Below are 25,300 nucleotides of genomic sequence, written 5' to 3'. Positions count from 1 at the left end.
ATTCTGTTCCATTGGTCTGAGTGCCTATTTTTCAGCCAATACCATGCTGTTTTGATTATTGTGTCTCTGTAGTATAATTTGAAGTCAGGCATTTTAATGTTCCCAGGTTAATTTTTTCCCCTTAGGATTAGTTTGGCTACTTGAGGTTTTTTATGGTTCCATATAAACCTGATTTTTTTTGTTCCATTTATTTAAAAAATGACATTGGAATTTTGATAGAAATTGCATTAAATTTGTATATTGCTTTGGGTAATATGTCATTTTAACTATATATATATATATATATATATATATATATATATATATATATATATATATATTTATTCTCCCTATCCAAGAACAAGAAATATTTTTTCTATTTCAATGTGTCTTTTTTGATTTCCTTTAACAATGCTTTGTAGTTTTTATTATATAGGTCCTTTACATTCTTTGTTATGTTTATTCCTAGGTATTTTATTTTTTTATTGCAACTGTAAAAGGGATTTCTTTGAGTTCATTTTCTGAAGTTTCATTGTTGGCATATAAGAGTGCAATAGACTTCTCTATGTTAATTTTTTATCTTGTGACCTTACTATATTGGTTTATTGTTTCTAATAGTCTTTCTGTGGAGTCCTTGGGGTTTTATCTATACAGGATCATATCATCTGCAAACAGTGAAACCTTTACTTCTTCTTCTTTCCCAATATAAATGCCTTTTATTTCTTTCTCTTATCTGATTGCTATGGCTAGAACTTCCAGCACTACATTGAATAAGAGTGGAGAGAGGGCAGCTTTGTCTTGTTCCTGATTTTAGAGGAAAAGTTTTCAGTTTTTTGCCATTTAATATGATGTTAGCTGATGGTTTGTCATAAACGGAGTTTATTATGTTGAGATATTTTTCTTCTATACCCGTTTTGTTGAGTGTCTTATTCACTGTTGGTGGGAATGTAAAGTAGTATAACCATTAGGGAAGAAAGTATGGTGGTTCCTCAAAAAATTAAGAATAGAACTACCATATGCCCAAGCAATCCCTCTACTGGGTATATACTCTTAAAAATCAAAATCATTGGTACGTAAAGACACATGCAGCCCCATGTTCATTGCAGCATTGTTCATAGTGGCCAAGACATGGAAACAACCAAAGTGTCCTTCAATAGAAGACTGGATAAAGAAGATGTGGCACATATACACTATGGAATACTACTCAGCCATAAGAAATGATGACATAGGAACATTTGTGACAATGTGGATGAACTTGATAACATTGTAATGAATAAAATAAGTAAATCAGAAAAAACTAAGAACTGTATGATTTCATACATAGGTGGGACACAAAATTGAGACTTATAAACATAGATAAGAGTGCAGTGCTTACCAGGGGGAAAGGAAGGGAGGAGAAGGAGGGTTGGTGGGAGTGAGAGGCATAAAGAAAACCAGAAAACCAGATAGAAGGTGACGGAGGACTTTTTGACTTGGGGTGATGGGTAAACAACATAATCAAATGTCATAATGATCTGGAGATGTTTTCTCTAAATCTGTGTGCTCTAGTTGAACAATGTCATCCCGTTAAAATTAACTGTCTAAACAAAACTAAAAAAAAGAATGTATCTTGAAAATTCATTCTACTGTCCTCATCACTACAATTTAACAAATACCATGTGCATGTGCAGACATAAAGATTTATAATAAATATAAGGGTGACAGAGGGATATGTGAGTGGGGTGGGAGACACTGCCATGCACAGATGAGGTGTGACAGCACTGTGCACTTGAGACCTGTGTAGTTTGTTAACCAAAGTCATCCCAATAATTTCAATAAAATGTTAAAAAAATCCTTTAAAAAGGAAAAATATAGCAAATTTAATAAGTTCTGTAAAAATTTAAATATATTTATTTGATATTTTATAATAAAATTATTTTGATCCCTTTTCACTCTATGTGGAGCACTTTGAAATATTCGTTATATTTAAAACAGTCTTTGGATGTTTTTATATATGTATATATACATATATATGTTTGTGTTCCTTTTTTTAAAAAAAATTTTAATTCATTTTAGAGAGGAGGGAGAGAGAGAGTGAAAGAGAGAGAGAGAGAAAGAAGGGGGGTAGAGCAGGAAGCATCAACTCCCATATGTGCCTTGACCAGACAAGTGCAGGGTTTTGAACTGGCGACCTCAGCGTTCTAGGTTGATGCTTTATCCACTGCACCACCACAGGTCAGGCTGTGTTCCATTGTTTTTTTTTTTTTTTTTTTGTATTTTTCTGAAGCTGGAAACGGGGAGAGACAGTCAGACAGACTCCCGCATGCGCCCGACCAGGATCCACCTGGCACACCCACCAGGGGCGATGCTCTGCCCCTCCGGGGCGTCACTCTGCCGCGACCAGAGCCACTCTAGCACCTGGGGCAGAGGCCAAGGAGCCATCCCCAGCGCCCGGGCCATCTTTGCTCCAATGGAGCCTCGGCTGCGGGAGGGGAAGAGAGAGACAGAGAGGAAGGAGGGGGGGGTGGAGAAGCAAATGGGCGCTTCTCCTATGTGCCCTGGCCAGGAATCGAACCCGGGTCCCCCGCACGCCAGGCCGACGCTCTACCGCTGAGCCAACCGTCCAGGGCCTGTTTGTTTGTTTGTTTTTTAAAGAAACAGAGAGAGTCAGAGAGAGGGATAGATAGGGACAGACAGACAGGAATGGAGAGAGATGAGAAGCATCAATCATCAATTTTTTGTTGCGACACCTTAGTTGTTCATTAATTGTTTTCTCATAAGTGCCTTGACCGTGGGGCCACAGGAGACCGAGTGACCCCTTGCTTGAGCCAGCGACCTTGGGTCTGAGCCGGTGAGCTTTTTACTCAAACCAGATAAGCCTGTGCTCAAGCTGGCGACCTCAGAGTCTCGAACCTGGGTCCTCGGCATCCCAGTCCGATGCTCTATCCACTGCGCCACCACCTGGTCATGCTGTGTTCCATTTTATTTGTAGCACCCACACTGTACAAAGTTGGAACAATCACTGTACAACACTTACTGAAAGACAGCTCATACGGGTTATTACAGGATTAGATTCTTATGTGCGTCTATGCACAACGTATTTGTCCACCAATTAATTTGCAACCTTATTGTATCTGAGTGTCCATTTTAACTCAGGGCTGAATGAAGCTGAGTGAATCAGATAATGGGAAAGAAATGACAGTGAGAGAGGTTCTGTACTAAAGCAGCTGAGCTGTCCTTGGATAAAACTTACACTCAGAAACTTTAAAAGTACCTAAAGTTCCAGATATCCTTTTGTTAAATTCATCTGACAGAAAGGCCCTGTCTCCTTGGTTGCAACATATGGTAAATGTTGGGTAATAAGGATGGCCTGTCAGAACTGAAAGACCAAGACACTGAGACAATTGTAGATGGTCACTGAGAAAGAAGACACGGAACAAGGAACAGGTGAGGGAAGGACAGAGGAGGAGGTTATTAGTACTTACTTTTCTCCTGTTTACTCTTGACTAAAAATTAAGTGGAAAAAATGCACAAATCATTCCAGGTGAAAACACAATATCAGATAAGAAAGAAAACAGAAATCGGCCCCCAGTCATAGTTCACTCTTGAGTAAACACTGACCCATGTCTGTGAATGTAGGAATCATGATGTTTTAAAAAACACCTCACCCATCAGAGTCACTGCTGTTCTCCCTGCCCTGTCCCTTGTGCACAAGATACTAAGTCAAGAAATTAAAGAAAGAGGGAGCTACATCAGAAATGCTGGGATGTGAAATACTAAGTAATCCCATGTCACTGGACAATCATCTTTTTCAGATTAAAAAGAAACGTAGTTATAAATGAGGCAGGGACTTAGCCAGTCATGAGGAAGTGTACAGTAGAGACGTCCATCTCGACAAACTGTATTTGAAGCAGTAGTCATGTGACACCTGCTCTGTATATTAGAGAAACATACTCCTATAGACCAGTCGCAAAGAAACAAATATAAATGTAATTATTATTAGAGAACACAACCTTAAGCTAAGATTGATTAAATTTTCTTTTCTCTGGATCATTGTGTTCAATAATTTTTTGCACCGTTCACACAAGATGTACATGTCAGAAATGTATCACTTTTCCACACGTCTTAAGACACTTCATCTTTTTGCAAATTGTTTACTTTTAAGTGCCATTTCTCATTAGATAATAATGTCAGCATAATGCCAAAGAATTAAAAACAGGTATGGATGGATATTTTATATTGTATGAAAAAATCATGTAAAAAATTTAGTTAATTTGTAATTCCTGGGTCATATGATCAAGGACAGTGGAAGAGGGATGCCCCACTCTGTCATGTCTGACCAGTGAATGATACAAGGTATTTATCATGACACAGGCTGTGAGAAGACAATGGACAGAGACACTGAATGCTGAAAGTTTGGAGTCTTTTCTCTCAAGGGTTTGGAGAAGTATTAATTGTTAATAATGAGATCTAAAACTTGAAATACTTGAAAGAGTTTAAACATTTCCCAGAAATATATACATGTATATTTATATATGTATACATTAATGTAAACCTATAATGTATGTATATATTAAAAATTATATCTGTCACCTTAACATCCTTTGTCTCACCAATGTCTTAATGAAACTGAGTCAATAGACTGTGAGACTGAAGCCGCCAATGTTTACAGGGAAATGATTGTGTAAAATGAGAATGAAGGAAGGGAAAGGAGAGAAGGTAGGAAACAGAAATGGACAGAGCCCCACACAGAAGAAGTGCTATTTCAGAATCAGGGTCTGGACAGTGGATATCCAGGAAGAGGACAGGCTAATGGAAAGCAATTGGATAAAAGGCCAGAAATTGCAAAGGGAGAAATAAATCGAATATTTTCAAGTGGATCAAGAGTAAAGGAATATCAATAATTTTACCTATTGTTTCTTTACATTCCTCTGAAAAAGAAAAAAAAAGTCAATGTCAATTTAATGGGAAACAACTACAAAGAGAATTCAAATTTACTGATATATTTAAATTCAGAATTAACCTGACTACAGTTCAGATGAACAAATACACACACACACACACACACACACATATCACTCCTACCAACCTTAGGCACAGCTACACACAGGCTCAGAGCTCACTATTTTCCACAGGTATACTGCTTTAAAAAATGGTGGAAAATGAAGTTAATTTAGTAAAATAACATAAAAATTAAAAATTACTACTTTTTCTGGTTAATTAATTTATAAAATAATTGCTTTTCTGGAAAGATTTAATTTATTACTATTTCATACAGAAGTGGTGGGAGTCAGGAAAAAAGCATATGGACTCACAGCTACATCACTTTAATTGTATGTTGTTGCTTTGGGTGATGTGTCCTGGGAAGCCCAGGGTCAAACTGGCAACCTCAGTGTTCCAGGTCCATGATCTATCCACGGGGCCACCAGAAGCTAAGCTGAAAATATTCTTGGTCTATTTGAAATATGTATACTTCTGTTACTCTGTTTGTTAGCTTTATATGGTCATTGGATGCTTTACACACATCAGTGAGTCTCACTGCTGCGGCAGCGACATGGTGCAGAGTGGCCACCACACTGTGGAAGGAGCACTGACACACAGCTCCTCCCAGTGACACAGGGTCAGGGGTCTGGGGGCTGCGTCCTCCATGTTTTTGTCCACGGGTTGATTTCTAACCACACTGTGATTGAGAATCTGTTTTATCACATTCATGAATGAAGAATATCTTAATACTCATGGGTGCTGAATTCAGGAGGGACACAAGACTGGGATTCTCTGACGGAGATTCTGTTTCTCACTGGACCTTACTGAGCCTTTCTCTTAACCGAGAAACAAATACGGAAGCACACACACATGAGACAGGATTTCTGCACACTGGAAAGAAGCGGTAACACAAGCGTTCCACCTGATAATGGTTGTTTCAACCGCGTGGACAAGTCTCGTCTATCCCATGAATAAAGAATATACCTTGAAAATCCATTCACCTGAAATCTTCAGTACTACTTTAAAAATACCATGTGACATATGGGGACATAAAGATTTAAAATAAATAACAGAAAAACAGAAGGATACATGACTGGTGTGTCTCAGAATGGTGTGCCTGAGACCTGCATACTTTTATTTACCAACATCACGCCAGTAACCTCAATAAAACATTAAAAATATCTTTAAATAGGAGAAATAAAGCATATTGTAAAAATTATGTAAAGTTTAAAAAAAATTTTTGTTAATTTTTAATAAAATCATTTTTGCATACTCCTCACCCAAAGTCAAATTGTCTTCTGTCACCTTCTCTCTGGGTGAGGGGTATGCAACATAATCAAATGTCAAAATAATCTAGAGATGTTTTCTCTGAACATATGTACCCTGATTTATCAATATCTCCCCATTAAAATTAATAAAAATAAAAATAATAAATATAAGAATATCTTAATCCCCCCAAAATTATTTTTGATTATATTTCACTCTATGTGAACCATTCTGATATATTTGACAAATTTGTCTTTGGATGTTTCTATACATGTATGTATTCCATTATAATTCAGTACCTTCAATGTACAAAGTTGCTACAACCATTGTATAAAGGTTGATGAAAGACTGCTCGTATAGGTAAGTCCAGGTTAGGTTCTTATGTGCATCTATCACAGCATTTTTGTCCACCTATTAATTTTCAGTCTTAGGGTATTTGAGTGTCTATTTTAACTCAGGCTTGAATGAAGCTAAATTAATCAGATGAAGGGAAAGAAATGACAGTGAGGGAGGTTCTGAGTCATGTGACCTGAGCTGTCCTTGGAGAAAACTTACACTCCCAAAATTGAAAAGTACTTAGACTTTCAGATATCTTATTGATAAAATTAATTTGACTGAAAGGCTCTAATTTCTTGATGCAACAACAAGACAATTGGAGGGGTAATAATGGGAGAAACTGAACAACAAATGAAGACAGGGAATCAGAGTTGGAAGACCAAGATACTGAGACAATAGTGAGATGATCATTCAGACAATGACAGTGGTGTAAGGGAGAGATGAGAAAATGACAGGAGAGGAGGTTACCGTACTGACCTTTCTGCTGCTCACTCTCAGGTAAAAGGGAAAAGGAAGAAATAAACAACCCATTCCAATTGAAAAGAGACTTTCTGGTAGTAGGGAGAACAGAAATGGGCCCCTTTCATAGCTCACTGTGGAGCACATGGGGATCTATGTCTGTGAAAGCAGGAACCCTGAGGATCCAAAGGACACCTCACCCATCAGAGTCAATGCTGTTCTCCCTCCCCTGTCCCTTGTGCACAAGATCAGTCAGTAAATAAAATGATGAGGGAGTTAGGTCAGAAACTTTTGGATGTACAATACTCATCATTCCTCTGTTAAGGGAATATCACTTTTTTTCAGATTAAAAAACAAACATATTCACATAGGAGATGGGGACTTAACCAAGTGATGAGGAAGTGAACAGTAGAGGAAACCTTCATGACAAAACTGGATTTATTACACTAGTCATATAGAATCTGCTCTGCACAGTAGAGAGATATATACACCAAGATCATTCCAAAGAAAATATAATTGGAATTCTGTTTAGGAAAAGACAATATTAAGCTTTGAATGATGAAATTTTTTTATTTTTAAAACATTGCGGTCAATACTATTTCCTGCACCCTTCACACAGAAAGTACAGGTCAGAGATGGTTCACTTTTCCACGTGCCGTATGACATGTCCTCCTTTTGAAAATTGTATATTTTTAAGTGCACTTTGTCACTTGATATTAGTTTCAAAATAAAGCTTAAGAATAAAAAATGGGCATGGTTGGATATTTTTAAAGTCCAGGAAAAATTATATAAAGTATTTAATTAAATACCTTGGAACACATGGGTCACATGATCAAGGACAGTGGAAGAGGGACGCCCCACTCTCTCACATCTGACCAGACCAGTGAATGATACAAGGTATTTATCATGCCACAGGCTTTGAGGAGACAATGGACAGAGACAATAGATGCTAAAAGTTTGGAGTCTTTTCTCTCAAGAATTAGAAGAAGTATTAATTGCATAGTAATGGGCCCTCAAACTTGGAATACTTGACAGAGGTCTTAAGTTTGAGTATTTTCCAGAAATACATACTTTTATATTCATATGTCTATACATGCTAATATAAACCTGTGACATATGTATACATTAAAATTCTCATATCCATCACCTTAACACCCTTCATCTCACCAATGTTTTAATGAAACTGAATCAATTTACTGCAAGCCTGAATCCACCAATGTCTGCTGGGAAATGATTCAGTAAAATAAAAAAGAAGGATAGGGAAAGAATGGAAGTTAGGAAAGAGAAATGGACAGAGTTCCAAATAAAAGAAATGCTTTCTCAAAATCAAGTAGTGGGAGCCCTGGCCAGTTGGCTCAGTGGTAGAGCATTGCTCCAGAGTATGGAAGTCCTGGGTTCGATTCCTGGCCAAGGCACACAGGAGAAGCACCCATCTGCTTCTCCACCCTTCCCTCTCTCCTTCCTCTCTGTCTCTCTTTTCCCCTCTCGCAGCCAAAGATCCATTGGAACAAAGTTGGCCCAGGTGCTGAGGAGGGCTCCATGGCCTTCGTCTCAAGCACTAGAATGAGTCCAATTACAGCTAAGCAACGCCCAGATGGGCAGAGCATTGCCCCCTGGTGGGCAATCCGGGTGGATCCCAGTGGGTCACATGCAGGAGTCTGTCTCTACCTACCTACCCGTTTCTAACTTCGGGAAACAAAATCAAGTAGGGGACAGTTAACATCTAGGAGGAAGAAAAACCAATGGAAGGTACTTTGATAAAAAGGCCAGCAATGTCAAAGGTTAAAGTAAACCAGATGTTTTCAATTGGATCAAGACTAAAGAAATATCAATAATCTTACCTATTTTTTTCTCCAATTCATCTGAAAAAGAAAAAAGAATTTAAAGTCAATTTTATGGGAAACAATCACAAAGAGAATTCAAATTTATTGATAAATTTAAATTTACCCTCACCACATTTCATATGAACACACAGACACACAGCAAATCACACATGTCCCCTACACCTTACATGGGTTCAGAGCTCACTATTGTCCACATTATACTACAGTAAATAAAAAGGTTGAACAGAGATTTAATTTAGTAAAATATTATAAAATTTAAAAAATATTGGTTTTTCTGTTTAACTTATTAAAAAAACTGTTTTTTAAAAAAAGATTTAATTTATGACTATGCCATAGAAGAGGGGTGGGAGGGAAGTGTGTTGGCTCATAGCTGCTTCACTTTAGCTGTAGCTGCTACCCTGTGTGCCATGTCCGGGCAAGCCCAGCGTCGAACTGGCAACCTTAGTGTTCCAGGTCCACGCTCTGTCCACAGGGCCACCACATGATAGGATAAAAATATTCTTGTGCTATTTGAAATACTCATGTCTCGCTTATTCCATTTGTGAGCTTAGTATGGTCATTGGATGCTTTAAGAACATCAGTGAGTCTCACTGCTGCAGCAGCGACATCGTGCAGAGTGGCCACCACACTGTGGAAGGAGCACTGACACACAGCTCCTCCCAGTGACACAGGGTAAGGGGGTCTGTGTCCATGTTTTTGTACATGTGTTGATTTTTTATCATACTGTTTTTAAGTTTCTGTTTTTAACTCATTCCTGAATGAAGAATACCTTAATACTCATGGTGCTGAATTCAGGGGAGGAACAGAACTGGGATTCTCTGATGGAGATTTTGTTTCTCCCTTGACCTTACTTTGCCTCTCTGTTAACCAAGAAACAAATTTCCAATTGCAAACACGAGATAAGATTTCCACACACGGTAATGAAGAGGGAGCAAAAGCATTCCATCTGCTATTGGTTGTTTCTGTCATGTGGACAAGTCTCGTCTATTCCATGAATAAAGAATATACTTTGGAAATCCATTTTACTGAGATCATCACTACAATTAGAAAAATACCATTTGACATGTGGCAAAATAAAGATTTAAAATAAATAAAAGGGCCTGACCTGTGGTGGTGCAGTGGATAAAGTGTCGACCTGGAAATGCTGAGGTCGCTGGTTTGAAACCCTGGGCTTGCCTGGTCAAGGCACATATGGGAGTTGATGCTTCCAGTTCCTCCACTCCCTCTCTCTCTCTCTCTGTCTCTCTCTCCCTCTCCTCTCTATCCCTCTTTGTCTCTCTCTCTCCTCTCTAAAAATGAATAAATAAAATGAAAAAAATAAAATGTATAAAATAAATAAAAGGGTGACAGAAGGATGCATGACCGGGGTGGTGAACACATTGTCATGTACAGATGAGGTGTGATACAATTCAGCATTGCAGCTTGCATAGTTTTATTAAGCAAGGTCACCGTAATAAATTTAATAAATAATTAAAAATCTTTTAAATAGAAGAAGCATATTTAAGATATTTTGTAATATTTTAAAATATTTATTTGATATATTTTAATAAAATTTTTTGGTTTCTTTTCTCCCTATAAGGACAAATATAATATATTTGTTATATGGAAATGGTCTTTGCATACTTATATATACAAACATATATGTAAGTATTTAATTCTAATTTCAGAACCTACACTGTATAAATTTGAAACAATTACTGTAGAACACTTACTGAAAGATTGCTCATATAGGTTATTACATGATTAGGTTCTTATGTGCACCTGTTCATAATATTTTTGTCCACATAGATATATATATATTCTCAAACTTAGTGTATCTGAGTGTCTGTTTTAAGTCATGTCTGAATGAACTAAGTGAATTAGATGAAGGGAAAGAAATGATGGTGAGGGATGTTCTGTATCAAAATGTGGAGCTGTTCTTGGATAAAACTTACACCCAAAATATTTAAAAGTATCTACATTTCCAGATAGGTTATTGATAAAAGTAATTGACAGAAAGGCTCTGGTTCCTTGATGCAACAACAAGAAACATAGAGGGTTAATAATGGAAGAAACTGAAAACATGTGGAGATGGAGAATCAGAGTTGGGAGGAAGAGATGCTGAGATAGTAGCTGGATGGTCACTGAGAGTGAAGACAACAGTATAAGGAAGAGATGAAAGAAAAACTGGTGGTGTAGGTTATCGGTACTGACCTTTCTGCTATTCACTCTCAGGTGAAAGGGAAAAGAAAGAAATAAAGAAAGTATTCCAAGGAAAACAGACTGTGTGGTAGAAAGGAGAGCAGAAATGGGTCCCAACTACTTGTTCACTCTAGAGTCCACATGGACCCATATCTGTGAAAATAGAAACCATGAGGTTCTAAAGGACATCTCACTCATCAAAGTCTATGCTGTTCTCTCCCCTGTCCCCTGTGCACAAGCAACTAAACCAGGAAATAAAATGATGAGGGTGTTAGGTAAAAAGTGCTGGGATATACAATACTAAGTGTTCCTCTGTCACTGGACTATCACCTTTTTCAGATTAAATAAACAAAGGAACACAGGTGAAACAGGGACTTCACCAGTGACGAGGAAGTGTACAGTAGAAGTGTCCATCTCGACAAAACTGGTTTTGTTGCACTAGTCACATGACACCTGCTCTGTACATTAGAGGGATATATTCCTGAAGACCATTCCTAAGATAAAAATATATATTTATAATTGGGGATAGATAAAGGACAATATCAAGCTTTGAATGATGAAATTGTCTTTTTATTGAATCATAGTGATATTATTTTTTTGTATCCTCTATATAAATTGTGAGGTCAGAAATGCATGACTTTTCCACTTGCTTTAAGAGCCTTTATCCTTCTGTGAATTCTTTATTTTTAAAAACTGTTAGTCATTTGCTAATGGTGTCAACATAAAGCCAATGAATAAAAAACATGCATCATTGGATATATTTAAAAGCCAGAAGAAATTTATGTAAAATATTTAGATACTTTGGAACACCTGGGTCATATGATCAAGAACAGTGGAAGAGAGACGCCCTATTCTCTCACATCTGACCAGTGAATGATGTAAGGTATTTATCATGACACAGGCTTTGAGGAGACAATGGACAGAGACACTTAAAGGTTAAAGTTTGGAGTCTTTCCTTTCAAGAGTTTGGGAAGAATTAATTGCATAATAATGAGCTCTCTATCTTGGAATACTTGACAGAGGTCTTAAGTTTGAATATTTTCCAGAAATATGTACATATATATCTACATATACACACTAAAATACATCTATAATATATGTATATATTAAAAATCTTGATTCTGTCAACTTAATACCCTTCATCTCACCAATGTCTTAATGAAAGTGTGACAATTTTCTGCAAGACAGAGCAGCCAATGTTTACAAGGAAAGAGTTGTTTAAAATGAGAAAAGAAGGAATGGAAAAAGATGGAAGGTAGGAAACAGAAATGGAGCTAAAAATGGCAGAAGTGCTGTCTCAGAATCGAGAGAAGACTATGGACATGTAGGAGGAGGACAGGCCAACAGAAAATGTTTGGAGAATACTATACTCATCAAAGCTATCTTTCAAATATGAAGGAGAAATAAAAACATTCACAGATACAGAAAAGAGGGAATTTATCACCAGAAAACCCCCACTTCAGGAAAAACTAAAGGGGGTTTTCTGACCAGACATAAAGAACAAATCAAAACAAAACTACAAGTAAAAGCTCCATCAAGATTGCAATAAAGGCCCTGGCCGGTTGGCTCAGTGGCGGAGCGTCAGCCTGGTGTGCAGGGGTCCTGGGTTCGATTCCCGGCCAGGGCACACAGGAGAAGCGCCCATCTGCTTCTTCACCCCTCCCCCTCTCCTTCCTCTCTGTCTCTCTCTTCCCCTCCCGCAGCCGAGGCTCCACTGGAGCAAAGATGGCCCAGGCGCTGGGGATGGCTCCTTGACCTCTGCCCCAGACGCTGGAGTGGCTCTGGTTGCAACAGAGCGATGCCCCGGAGGGGCAGAACATTGCTCTCTGGTGGGCAGAGCGTCGCCCCCTGGTAGGCATGCCGGGTGGATCCCGGTCGGGCAAATGCGGGAGTCTGTCTGTTTCTCCCCATTTCTGGCTTCAGAAAAATACAGAAAAAAAAAGATTGCAATAAAAACAAGATTAATCTGTGACAAAGAAACAAGAAAAGGGAGAGGACAAAGATTAACAGTAGCAAAGGAGGATGAAGTACAGAAGCGCTCATGAGATAGTGTACTACTATGAAAATGCTATGTATGCTTTCCATTACTTAATGGTAACCACCTCTGAAAAAAACACCACAGAAGCACATGGTTTGAAAAATGAAGTAACAAAGAAAAGAAGTATGGATTACAACCAAACAAAAACAAATAATAGGAAAATAAAAGACAAGAACTAAACAAGATACAAAACTATCAGAAAGCAATATATAAAATGACAATAGAAAACCCTCAAATGTCAATAATTTCACTAAACATAAATGGATTGAACTCACCAATCAAAAGACACAGAGTAGCAGAATGGAATAAAAAAGAAAATCCATCTCTATACTTCCTACAAGAAACATCTAAGCTACAAGGATAAAAACAAATTCAAAGTGAAAGGTTGAAAACAGTACTCCATACAAATAACATCCAAAAAAAAGCATGTGTAGCAATACTCATATCTAACAAGACAGCAAAGGTAATTGGAGACAAAAATGGTCATTTCATAATGATTAAGGGGACATTGTATCAAGAAGACATAACACTTCTTAATATATATGCACCAAACCAAGGAGCACCAAAATATATAAGACAGCTACTGACTGACATCAAAACAAAAACCGACAAAAATACAATCATACTTGGGACCTCAACACACCGCTGATGACTCAAGAATGTTCATCCAAACAGAAAATCAATAAAGAAATATTGGTCTTAAATGAAACACTAGAACAATTGGATATGATAGACATCTACAGAACATATCATCCCAAAGTGTCAGAGTATATATTTTTCTCTAGTGTACATGGAACATTCTCAAGAATTGACCATATGTTGGGCCACAAAAATAACATCAACAAATTCAGAAAGATTAAAATTATACCAAGTATATTTTCTGATCATAAAGCCTTGAAAGTAGAATTCAACTGCAAAAAAAGGTAAACAAACCCACAAAAATGTGGAAAATAAACAACGTACTTTTTTTTTTTTTAATTTTTTTTTAGTTTTTTTTTTTTTATTGATTCATTTTAGAGAGGAGAGAGAGAAGGAGGGAGGAGCAGGAAGCATCAACTCCCATATGTGCCATGACCAGACAAGTGCAGGTTTCAAACTGGCGACCTCAGCATTCCAGGTCGACGTTTTATCCACTGCGCCACCACAGGTCAGGCAACAACGTACTTTTAAAAAAATGAGTGGGTCAAAGAAGAAATAAGCACAGAGATCAAAAGATACAGGCAAATTAAAATAACAATACAACATATCAGAATCTCTGGGATGCAGCAAAAGCAGTAATAAGAGAGAAGTTCATGTCACTACAGACGTATATGAACAAATAAGAGGGAGCCCAAGTAAACCACTTAACTTCACATCTTAAGAAACTAGAAAATGAGGAACAAAGACAACCCAAAACCAGCAGAAGAAAGGAAATAATAAAAATCAGAGCAGAAATAAATGAAACAGAGAACAAAAATCTATAGAAAAAATTAATATAACAAGGAGCTTGTTCTTTGAAAAGATCAACAAAATTGACAAACCCTTGGCAAGACTCACCAAGGAAAAAGAGAAAGGACTTATATAAACAAAATCCAAAAAGAAAAAGGAGAAATCACCACAGACATCATAGATATACAAAAAATTATTGTAGAATACTATGAAAAACTATTTGCCACCAAATTTAACAATATAGAAGAAATGAATATATTCCTAGAACAACACAATCCTCCTAGACTGAGTCATAAAGAAGCATAAAGCCTGAACAGACCCATAAGCAGGTGGAAATAGAAACAACTATTCATAACTTCCCCAAAAATAAAAGTCCAGGGCCAGATGGCTATACTAGTGAATTCTATTAAACATTTAAAGAACACTTGATTCCTATTCTACTCAATGTCTTCCAAAATATTGAAGAAGAAGCAATACTTCCAAACACATTTTATGAGGCCAAAATAATCCTCATAAAAAAACAAAACCTGGCAAGGATGGCACAAAAAAAGAAAACTACAGACCAATATCTCTAATAAATACAGATGCAAAAATACTAAACAAAATACTAGCAAATTGAATACAACAACACATTAAAAAAATAATACATCATGATCAAGTGGGATTTATTCCAGAATCACGGGGATGATTCAACACATGTAAAATGGTTAACGTAATACACCATATCAATAAAACAAAGAACAAAAACCATATGATCTTATCAATAGATGCAGAAAAGGCATTTGATAAAATACAACATCATTTTATATTTAAAACCCTTAACAAAATGGGTATAGAAGGAAAATATCTCAACATAATAAAGGCCATCTATGAGAAACCATCAGCTAACATCATATTAAAGGGCATCAAACTGAGGAGTTTCCTCTAAAATCAGGAACAAGACAACGTTGTCTACTCTCTCCACTCTTATTTAATATAGTGCTAGAAGTTCTAGCCAGAGCAATCAGACAAGAGAAAGAAGTAAAAGACATTCATATTGGGAAAGGAGAAGTAAAGGTTTCACTTTTTGCAGATGATATGATCCTATACAGCAGGAGTCGGGAACCTTTTTGAGAGAGCCATGAATGCCACATATTTTAAAATGTAATTCTGTGAGAGTCATACAACGACCCGTGTATGTTATGCATTATCCAATAAAAATTTGGTGTTTTCCTGGAGAACAGCTGTGACTGGCTCCAGCCACCCGCAACCATGAACATGAGCAGTAAGAAATGAGTGAATTGTAATACATGATAATGTTTTATATTTTTAACGTTATTATTTTTTTATTAAAGATTGGTCTGTGAGCCAGATTCAGCTATCAAAAGTGCCACATCTGGCTCAAGAGCTGTATGTTCCTGACCCCTGCTATACATCGAAAACTCCAAACTCCACAAAAAGACTACTAAAAACAATAAACCAATACAGTAAGATCGCAGGATGCAAAATTAATATACAAAAGTCCATTGCCTTCCTATATGCCAACAATGAAACATCAGAAAATGAGCTCAAAAAACAATCCTCTTCATGGTTGCAACAAGAAAAATAAAATACCTAGGAATAAACATAACAAAGAATATAAAGGACTTATATAATGAAAACTATTGTACAAAGCATTGTTAAGGGAAATTGAAAAAGATATAATGAAATGGAAAAAATATTCCTTGTTTTTGGATAGAAAAAATAAATATAGTCAAAATGACTATGTTACCCAAAGCAATATACAAATTTAATTCAATTCCCATTAAAATTCCAATGTCATTTTTTTAACGAAATAGAACAAAAAATCATCAGGTTTATATGAAACTATAAAAAACCCCAAAGAGCCAAAGCAATCCTAAGGAAAAAGAATGAAGCTGGGAGCATTACAATACCTGACTTCAAATTATATTATAGAGCCATGATAATCCAAACAGCATGGCACTGGCAGAAAAATAGACACTCAGACCAATGGAACAGAATAGAAAGTCCAGAAATAAAACCACATGTATATGGTCAAGTAATTTTTGATAAAGGTTCAAACACCACACAACAGAGAAAAGAAAGCCTCTTCAACAAATGGTGCTGGGAAAACTGGAAAGCCACATGCAAAAGAATGAAACTCGACTACAGTTTGTCCCCTTGTACTAAAATTAATTCAAAATGGATCAAAGACCTAAATATAAGACCTGAAACAATAAAGTACATAGAAGAAGACATAGGAACTAAACTCATGAACCTTGGTTTTAAAGAGCATTTTATGAATTTGACTCCAAAGGCAAGGGAAGTGAAGATAAAGTTAAATGAATGAGACTACATCAGACTAAGAAGCTTTTGCACAGCAAGATAAACTGACAACAGAACAAACAGAAGCCAACTAAATGAGAAATGATATTTTCAAACAACAGCTCAGATAAGCGCCTAATATCCAAAATATACAAAGAACTCATAAAACTCAACAACAAACAAGCAAACAATCTAATAAAATAATGGAAAGAGGACAGGAACAACACTTCTCCCAGGAAGAAATACAAATGGTCAACAGATACATGAAAAGATTCTCATCTTCATTAGCTATTAGAGAAATGCAAATCAACACTACAATGAGATACCACCTCACACCTGTTAGATTAGCTTTTATCAACAAGACAGGTAATAACAAGTGTTGGAGAGGCTGTGGCAAAAAAGGAACCCTAATTCACTGTTGGTGGGAATGTAAAGTAGTACAACCATTATGGAAGAAAGTATGGTGGTTCCTCAAAATATTAAGAATAGAACTACCATATGACCCAGCAATCCATCTAGTGGGTATGTACCCCCAAAACTCGAAAACACTGGTACGTAAAGACACATGCAGCCCCATGTTCATCGCAGCATTGTTTACAGTGGCCAAGACATGGAAACAACCAAAATGCCCTTCAATAGATGAATGGATAAAAAAAGAAGTGGTACATATATATAATACTATGGAATACTACTCAGCCATAAGAAATGATGACATTGGATCATTTACAACAACTGAATGAACCTTGATAACATTATACTGAGTGAAATAAGTAAATCAGATAAAACTAAAAACTTTATGATTCTACACATAGGTGAGACATAAAAATGAGACTCAGAGACATGGACAAGAGTGTGGTGGTTACCGCGGGGGGGGGGGGGGGATTGGTAGGGGAGGAGGGAGAGGAGGGGCACAAAGAAAACCAGATAGAAGGTGACAGAAGACAATTTGACTTTGGGAGATGGGTATAATCAAATGTCAAAATAACCTGGAGATGTTTTCTCTGAACCTATGTAACCTGATTGATTAATGTCACCCCATTAAAATTAATAAAAATAAAAAAAGAAAGCACCTGGATAAAAAGCCCAAAAATGTCAAAGAGAAAAATAAACCAATTGTTTTCAAGTGGATCAAGTCTAAAAGAATATAAATAATTTTACCAAATTTCTTCTTAATTTCTCCTGAAAAAGAAGAAAACAAAATATCAATGTCATTTTTATGGGAAAAGAACACAAAGAGAATTCAAATTTACTGATAAATTCAAATCTATAGTAAGTTAATTTCAGATGAACACACACACACAAAACGCATTGCACACACCACCCTCCCCCGAAACAGAATCCTACACAATAGCTCAGAGCTCACTATTGTGTCCAGGTGTTCTAGGTAAGTAAAAATGTGGAAAAGGGAGTTAATTTAGTAGACTAATATGAAATTTAAAAAATAATAATTTTTCTGTTTAATTTATAAAGTAATTGTGTTTCTGAAAGTATTTTTTATATTAATAGTACAGAGAGAAGGGATGAGAGGTGGAAGGGAAGTGGACTCATAGCTGCTTCACTTTAACTGTAGCTGCTGCCCTGTGTGCTGTGTCCGGGCAAGTCCAGGGTGGAACTGGCCACTTCAGTGTTCCAGGTACACGCTCTATCTATGGGGCCACTACAGGCTAGGTTGAATATATTTTTGGTCTATTTGAAATATTAATGTTTCTGTTATTCAGTCTGTCAGCTTTAGCAAGGTCATTGGATACTTTAAACTCATTAGTGAGTCTCACTGCTGTGGCAGTGACATGGTGCAGAGTGGCCACTACACTGTGGAAGGAACACTGACACGCAGCTCCTCCCAGTGACACAGGGTTAGCGGTCTGGAGGTTGCGTCCTCCATGCTTTAGTTCACGGGTTGATTTTTGACCACACTGAGTTTGAGTTTCTGATTTTACTCATTTCTGAATGAAGAAATTCTTAATTCTCATGGGTGCTATTTTCAGGACAGAGGAAGGATTTGGGTTCTCTGACAGAGATTTTGTTCCTCACTAGACCTTTCTGTGCCTTTCTCTTTTTTTTTTTTTCTTTTGTATTTTTCTGAAGCTGGAAACGGGGAGAGACAGTCAGACAGACTCCCGCATGCGCCCTACCGGGATCCACCCGGCATGCCCACCAGGGGCGATGCTCTGCCCACCAGGGGGCGATGCTCTGCCCTTCCAGGGCGTCGCTCTGCCGCGACCAGAGCCACTCTAGCGCCTGGGGCAGAGGCCAAGGAGCCACCCCCAGCGCCCGGGCCATCTTTGCTCCAATGGAGCCTTGGCTGTGGGAGGGGAAGAGAGAGACAGAGAGGAAGAAGGGGAGGGGGGGTGGAGAAGCAAAAGGGCGCTTCTCCTATGTGCCCTGGCCGGGGATTGAACCCGGGTCCCCCACATGCCAGGACGACGCTCTACCGCTGAGCCAACCGGCCAGGGCCTCTGTGCCTTTCTCTTAACGAAGTAACAAATATCCACACTCACACACAAGACAGATTTTCTATACACTGTAAAGAAGAGGCAGCGAAAGTCCTACATCTGCTAATGATTGCTTCTGCAACGTAGCCAAGAATTGTGTGTTCCATTATAAAGAGTATGACTTGAAAATCCATTCCACAGAAATCATCACTACAATTTTAAAAATATCATATCATATATGGAGATATAAAGATTTGTAATAAATAAAAGGGTGACTGAAGGATACATGACTGTGGTGGTGAACACACTGCTCCTTACACGAGGTGTGATAGAATTGTGCACCTGAGGTCTGCAGAGTTTTGTTAATCAAGGTCACCCAAATAAATTTTATAAAGATAAAAAAATCCATTTAAATTAGGAGAAATGATGTGTATTTAATGAACTCTAAAAATTTTTAATAATATTCATTCTGTCCTGACCAGGTGGTGGCGCAGTGGATAGATCATCGGACTGGGATGCGGAAGATCCAGGTTTGAGACCCAGAGGTCACCACCTTGAGCGCACGCTCATGTGATTTGAGCAAAAGCTCACCAGCTTGGACCTAAGGTCGCTGGCTTGAGTAAGGGGTTACTTGGTCTGCTGTAGCCCCTGGTCAAGGCACATATGAGAAAGCAATCAATGAACCACTAAAGTGCCCCAACGAAAAACTGATGTTGATGCTTCTCATCTCTCTCCATTCCTGTCTGTCTGTCCCTATCTATACCTCTCTCTGACTCTTGCTCTGTCTCTGTTAAATATATATATATATATATATATATATATATATATATATTCATTCTGGTATGTTTTATTTATTTATTTTTTTGTGACAGAGACAGAGAGAGAGATAGAGAGAGGGACAGAGACAGGGACAGAGAGACAGGAAGGGAGAGAGATGAGAAACACCAATTTTGTTGCAGCACCTTAGTTGTTCATTGATTGCTTTTTCATATGTGACTTGACTGGGGAGCTACAGTAGAGCGAGTGACCCCTTGTTCTAACCGGTGACCTTGGGCTCAACCTGTTGAGCCTTGTACGAACTGGATGAGTCCATGCACAAGCTGGAGAACTCAGACTTTCGAAACTGGGTCCTCCACTTCCCAGTCTGATGCTCTATCCACTGCACCACCACCTTATCAGGGTCATTCCGATATGTGTTTGTTTGTTTTTTATTTAGACAATTAAATTTAACAAGGTGACATTGGTCAACCAGAGTTCATAGATTTAGAGAAAACATCTCCATATCATTTCAACAGTAGATTATGCTGTATACTCATCACTCAAAGTCAAATTGTCCTCCGTCACCCTACATTTTGTTTCTCTTTATGCCCCTCCCCTCACCCCCTTCCTCACCTCCCTTCCCCTCCCCTGGTAACCGCTGCACTTTTATTATGTTTATGAAACTCAATTTTGTAGTATTTTTTATCACTTTTCACTGTATGTAGACCACTAAGAAATATCTGCAATATTTAAACTGGTCTGTGGATGTTCATGTCTATATATATGTGTTCAGTTCTAATTGCAGAGCCTACATTGTCCAAATTTGCAAAAAACCACTGTGGAGAGTGACTGAAAGAATGCTCATGTAGGTAAATACGGGTTCAGGTTCTTGTGAATGTGAATCTATTCACAACGTTTTTGTCCACCAATTAATTTGCAACCTTCTTGTATTTGAGTGTTTGTTTTAACTCAGGCCTGAATGAAGCTAAATAAATCAGATGAAGGGAAAGAAATGACAGTGAGGGAGGTTCTGAATCAAGTGACCACACTGTCCTTGGAAAAAACTTACACTCAGAAACTTTAAATGTACCTAATTTTTAGGTATCTGATTAATAAAATTCACTTGACAGAAAGGCTCTGTCTCCTTGATTGCAACAAGAAGAAAAGTGGTGGGTAATAAAGGGAGAAGTTAAAAAGAATATGAAATGGCTAGTCAGAGTTGCAAGGCCAGGTGACACTGAAACAAAAGGTAGATGATCATTCAGAGTTGAAGAGAAGGGAATGAGGAATAGATGAGGGAAGGACAGTGGGGTAGGTGAGTGGGACTTACCTTTGCTCGGTTCATTCTTGGCTGAAAAGTAAGAGGAAGAAATAAACAACTCATTCCCAGTGAAAACACAATATCGAGTAGGTAAGTAAACAAAAATAAGCCCCTCTATTTCTTAGTCCGCTGTGGAGCACACATGGACCCATATTTGTGAAAATAGGAACTATCAGGTTCCAAAGGACACCTCACCCATCAGGGTCAATGCTGTGTTCCTTCCCCTGTCCCTTGTGCACAAGATACTAAGTCAGGAAATAAAACAATGAGGGAGTTAGGTCAGAAATTCTGGGATGTGCAATATTAAGCATTGCTCGGTCATTGAACAATCATGTTCAGATTTAAAAAGACCGTATTCACATATGAGACAGAGTCCACCAGCATTGAGGGAGTGTAGAGTAGAGGCACCCATCCTGACAGTTACTGTAGCACTCCTCACATGACCCCTGCTCTTACAGAGAGGGACATATTCCTAAAGAACAGTCCCGGGGAAAAATAATATAATTGTAATCGTTGGTATAAAACATTAGGCTGCAGATGATTAAATTTTCTTCTTTTGGGACTGTGAGGTCAATAATTTTTCTTGCACCCTTCAGACAAAAAATACAGGTCAGAGATGTATCACTTTTCCACTTGTCTTAAGACACTTCTTCCTTCTGCAATCTGTTGATTTGAAGTGCCATTTGTCATAGGACACTGGTGTCAACATAATGCCAAAGCAGAGAAAACAGGTATGATTGGATATTTCTAAAGGCCAGAAAAAATTATGTAAAATATTTAGATACCTTGGGACAGATGGGTCATATGATCAAGGACAATGGAAGAAGGATGACCACTCTCTCACATCTGACCAGTGAATGATACAAGGTATTGATCATGACACAGGCTTTGAGAAGACAATGGACAGAGACACTGAGCACTGAAAGTCTGACTCTTTTCTTTGAAAGGTTTAGAGAAGTATTAATTGCATAATAATGAGACCTCAATCTTGGAATACCTGAGAGAGGTCTTAAGTTACAATGTTTTCCAGAAATACTTACTTATATGTCTATATACATAGACACTAATATAAACATGCAATATAGGTATATATTAAAATTTTCTTATCTACCAACTGAATATCCTTCATCTCACCAATGTCTTAATGAAACTGTGACAATTTACTGCTGCAAGATAGAAGCAGCCAATGTTTATAGGGAGGTCATTATGTTAAATGACAGAAGAAAGGATGGGAGAGGATAAGAGGCAGGAACGGGAAATGAACAGAATTCCAAATAAAAGAAATCTGTCTCAAAATCATGTGGGAGGGACAGCAGACATCTAGGAGAAAGACAGGTCAGCGGAAGGCACCTGGATAAATAAGGCCAGAAATGTCAAATAGAAAAACAAACCAGATGTTTCAAGTAGATGAAGAGTGAAGAAATATCAGTCATTTTACCTATTGTTTTGATAAATTCCTCTGAAAAAGAGAAGAAAAGGTTAATGTCAGTTTCATGGGAAACAATTACAGAGATAATTCAAATTTACTGATATATTCAGATTTAAAGTTAAACAGACCACGTTTCAGATGAACACACAAACATACAACAAATAACACATCTGCCCCAACACACAGCTACACAATGACTCAGAATCACTATTGTCCACAGTATTCTACAGTAAATAAATAAGTTAAAAAGGGTGTTAATTTAGTAAAATAATACAAAATTAAAATTATTTTTGTGTCTGATTTAGAAAATATTTGTTTTTTGAAAATATTTTATTTATTAATATTGCTGAGAAAATAAATGAGAGGCGGGAAGAAAGCATATGGACTCATAGCTGCTTCACTGTAGCTGTAGCTGCTGCCCTGTGTGCCGTGTCCGGGCAAGTCCAGGGTTGAATTGGTCTCCTCAGTGTTCCAAGTCCATGCTCTGTCCACGGGGCCACCAGAGGCCAGGTTGAACATATTTTGGTCTATTCAAAATATGTTTGTTTTTGTTATTTAGTATATTAGCTTTAGTATGCTCATTGGATGCTTTATTTTTTTAAAAAATTTTTTAAATTTTATTTTATTTATTCATTTTAGAGAGGAGAGAGAAAGGAAGAGAGAGAGACAGAGAGGGAGAGAGAGGAGAGAGAGACAGAGAGAGAGAAGGTGGGGAGGAGCTAGAAGCATCAACTCCCATATGTGCCTTGACCAGGCAAGCCCAGGGTTTCAAACCGGCAACCTCAGCACTTCCAGGTCGATGCTTTATCCACTGCGCCACCATAGGTCAGGCCCCATTGGATGCTTTAAACACATCAGTGGGTCTCACTGCTGTGGCAGCGACATGGTGCAGAGTGGCCACCACACTGTGGAAGGAGCACTGACACACAGCTCCTCCCAGTGACACAGGGTCAGGGGTCTCGGTGCTGAGTCCCCCATGTTTTGTCCACGGGTTGGTTGTTAACCACACAGTTTTGGAGATTCTGTTTTAACTCATTTCTGAATGAAGGAAATCTTAATTCCTATGGGTGCTGAATTCAAGGGACAGAAAGGACTGGGATTCTCTGACAGGGATTCTGTTTCTCAATAGACCTTATTGTGACTTTTCCTTAATCGAGAAACAAATATCTCAGCTCACATATGAGACACATTGTTTACACTCCATAAAGTAGTGACAGCGAAAGCCCTACATCTGCTACATGTTGTTTCTGCAACGTGGACAAGTCATGGACAGTGAGGGAGGTTCTGAATCAAATGACCTGAGCTGTCTTTGGAGAAAACTTACACCAACTAAATTTACAAGTACCTACACTTCCACATATCTGATTGATAAAATTAACTTGACATAAAGGCTCTGACTTCCTGATGTAACAACAATATAATTAGAGGGGTCATAATGGGTGAAAGTGAACAACAAATGAAGTCAGGGAATCAGAGTTGGAAAACCAAGATACTGAAATGATCATGCAGATGTAGACAACAGGATAAGGAATAATGGAGAGAATTAAAAGGGAAGTCAGTTATCGGTACTTACAGTTGAAAGGGAAAAGAAAACACTAAGCAACTCATTCGAAATGAAAACAGACTATCTGATAAGAAGAGCAGAAATGGGTCCCCACAGCTGGTTCACTGTGGAGCACACGGGGACCCATGTCTGTGAAAGCAGGAACCCTGAGGATCAAAGGACACCTCCTCCATCAGAGTCAGTGCTGTTCTCCCTCCCCTGTCCCCTGTGCACAGGAAACTAAGTCAGGAAATAAAACGATGAGGGTGTTAGGTCAGAAATGCTGGGATGAGCAATAGTAAGTGTTTGCATGTCACTGAACTATCGCCTTTCTGAGATTTAAAAAATATTTATGAAAATATGAAACAGGGACTTCTCCAGCAATGAGTAAGCATACAGTACATGGTACATTAAAAGAATTTCCCTAGGAAAAAAATATTGTAATTCTGGTTACAAAAAGACAATATTAAGTTTTGAATGATTGCTTTATTTTTTTGTAGCATTGAGATCAATATCTTTTTTCTTACCTTTCACATGGAAAGTACAGATAAGAGATGTATCACATCTCCACTTGCCTTAAGACACTTCATTTTTCTATAAATTGATATTTTTAAGTGCAGTTTGTCATTTGATATCAGTGTCAACATAATGCCAAAGAATAAAAAACGGGTATGGTTGCATGTTTTTAAAGGCCAAAAATATTATGTAAAATATTTAGATACCTTGGAACACCTGGGTCCTATGATCAAAGACAGTGGTAGAGGGACACCCCACTATGTCACATCTGACCAGTGAATGATACAAGGTATTTATCGTGACACAGGTTTTGAGAAGACAATGCACAAAGCTATTGGACACTGAAAGTTGGAGTCTTTTCTCTCAAGAGTTTGGAGAAGTATTAATTACATAGTAATGGGCCCTCAAACTTGGAATACTTGACAGAGGTCTTAAATTTAAATGTTTTCTGAAAAAACATTTATATTCATATATGTACATGCTAATATAATCTTATAATATAT

The 25,300-nt window shown here is 37.7% G+C and overlaps 1 protein-coding gene across 1 annotated transcript in view; it reads right to left on the bottom strand.

Moving 5' to 3' along the window:
* Positions 1-8,784: 8,784 nt before the first annotated feature.
* LOC136319150 (uncharacterized) overlaps positions 8,785-25,300 on the bottom strand; it is a 348,276-nt gene continuing 331,760 nt past the window's right edge. Inside the window, exons 17-20 of the mRNA XM_066252549.1 lie at positions 22,748-22,768; positions 21,319-21,339; positions 17,956-17,976; positions 8,785-8,864 (exon numbers count right to left, since the gene is read on the bottom strand). Coding sequence (XP_066108646.1) covers positions 8,785-8,864; positions 17,956-17,976; positions 21,319-21,339; positions 22,748-22,768 — 143 coding nt within the window. The remainder of the gene's footprint in view (positions 8,865-17,955; positions 17,977-21,318; positions 21,340-22,747; positions 22,769-25,300) is intronic.

This window comes from Saccopteryx bilineata, chromosome 1, assembly GCF_036850765.1.
Source record: "Saccopteryx bilineata isolate mSacBil1 chromosome 1, mSacBil1_pri_phased_curated, whole genome shotgun sequence".
Lineage (NCBI taxonomy): Eukaryota > Metazoa > Chordata > Mammalia > Chiroptera > Emballonuridae > Saccopteryx > Saccopteryx bilineata.
The sequence above is the reverse complement of the archived record's forward strand: the minus strand, read 5'-3'. Positions and strand labels throughout refer to the sequence as shown.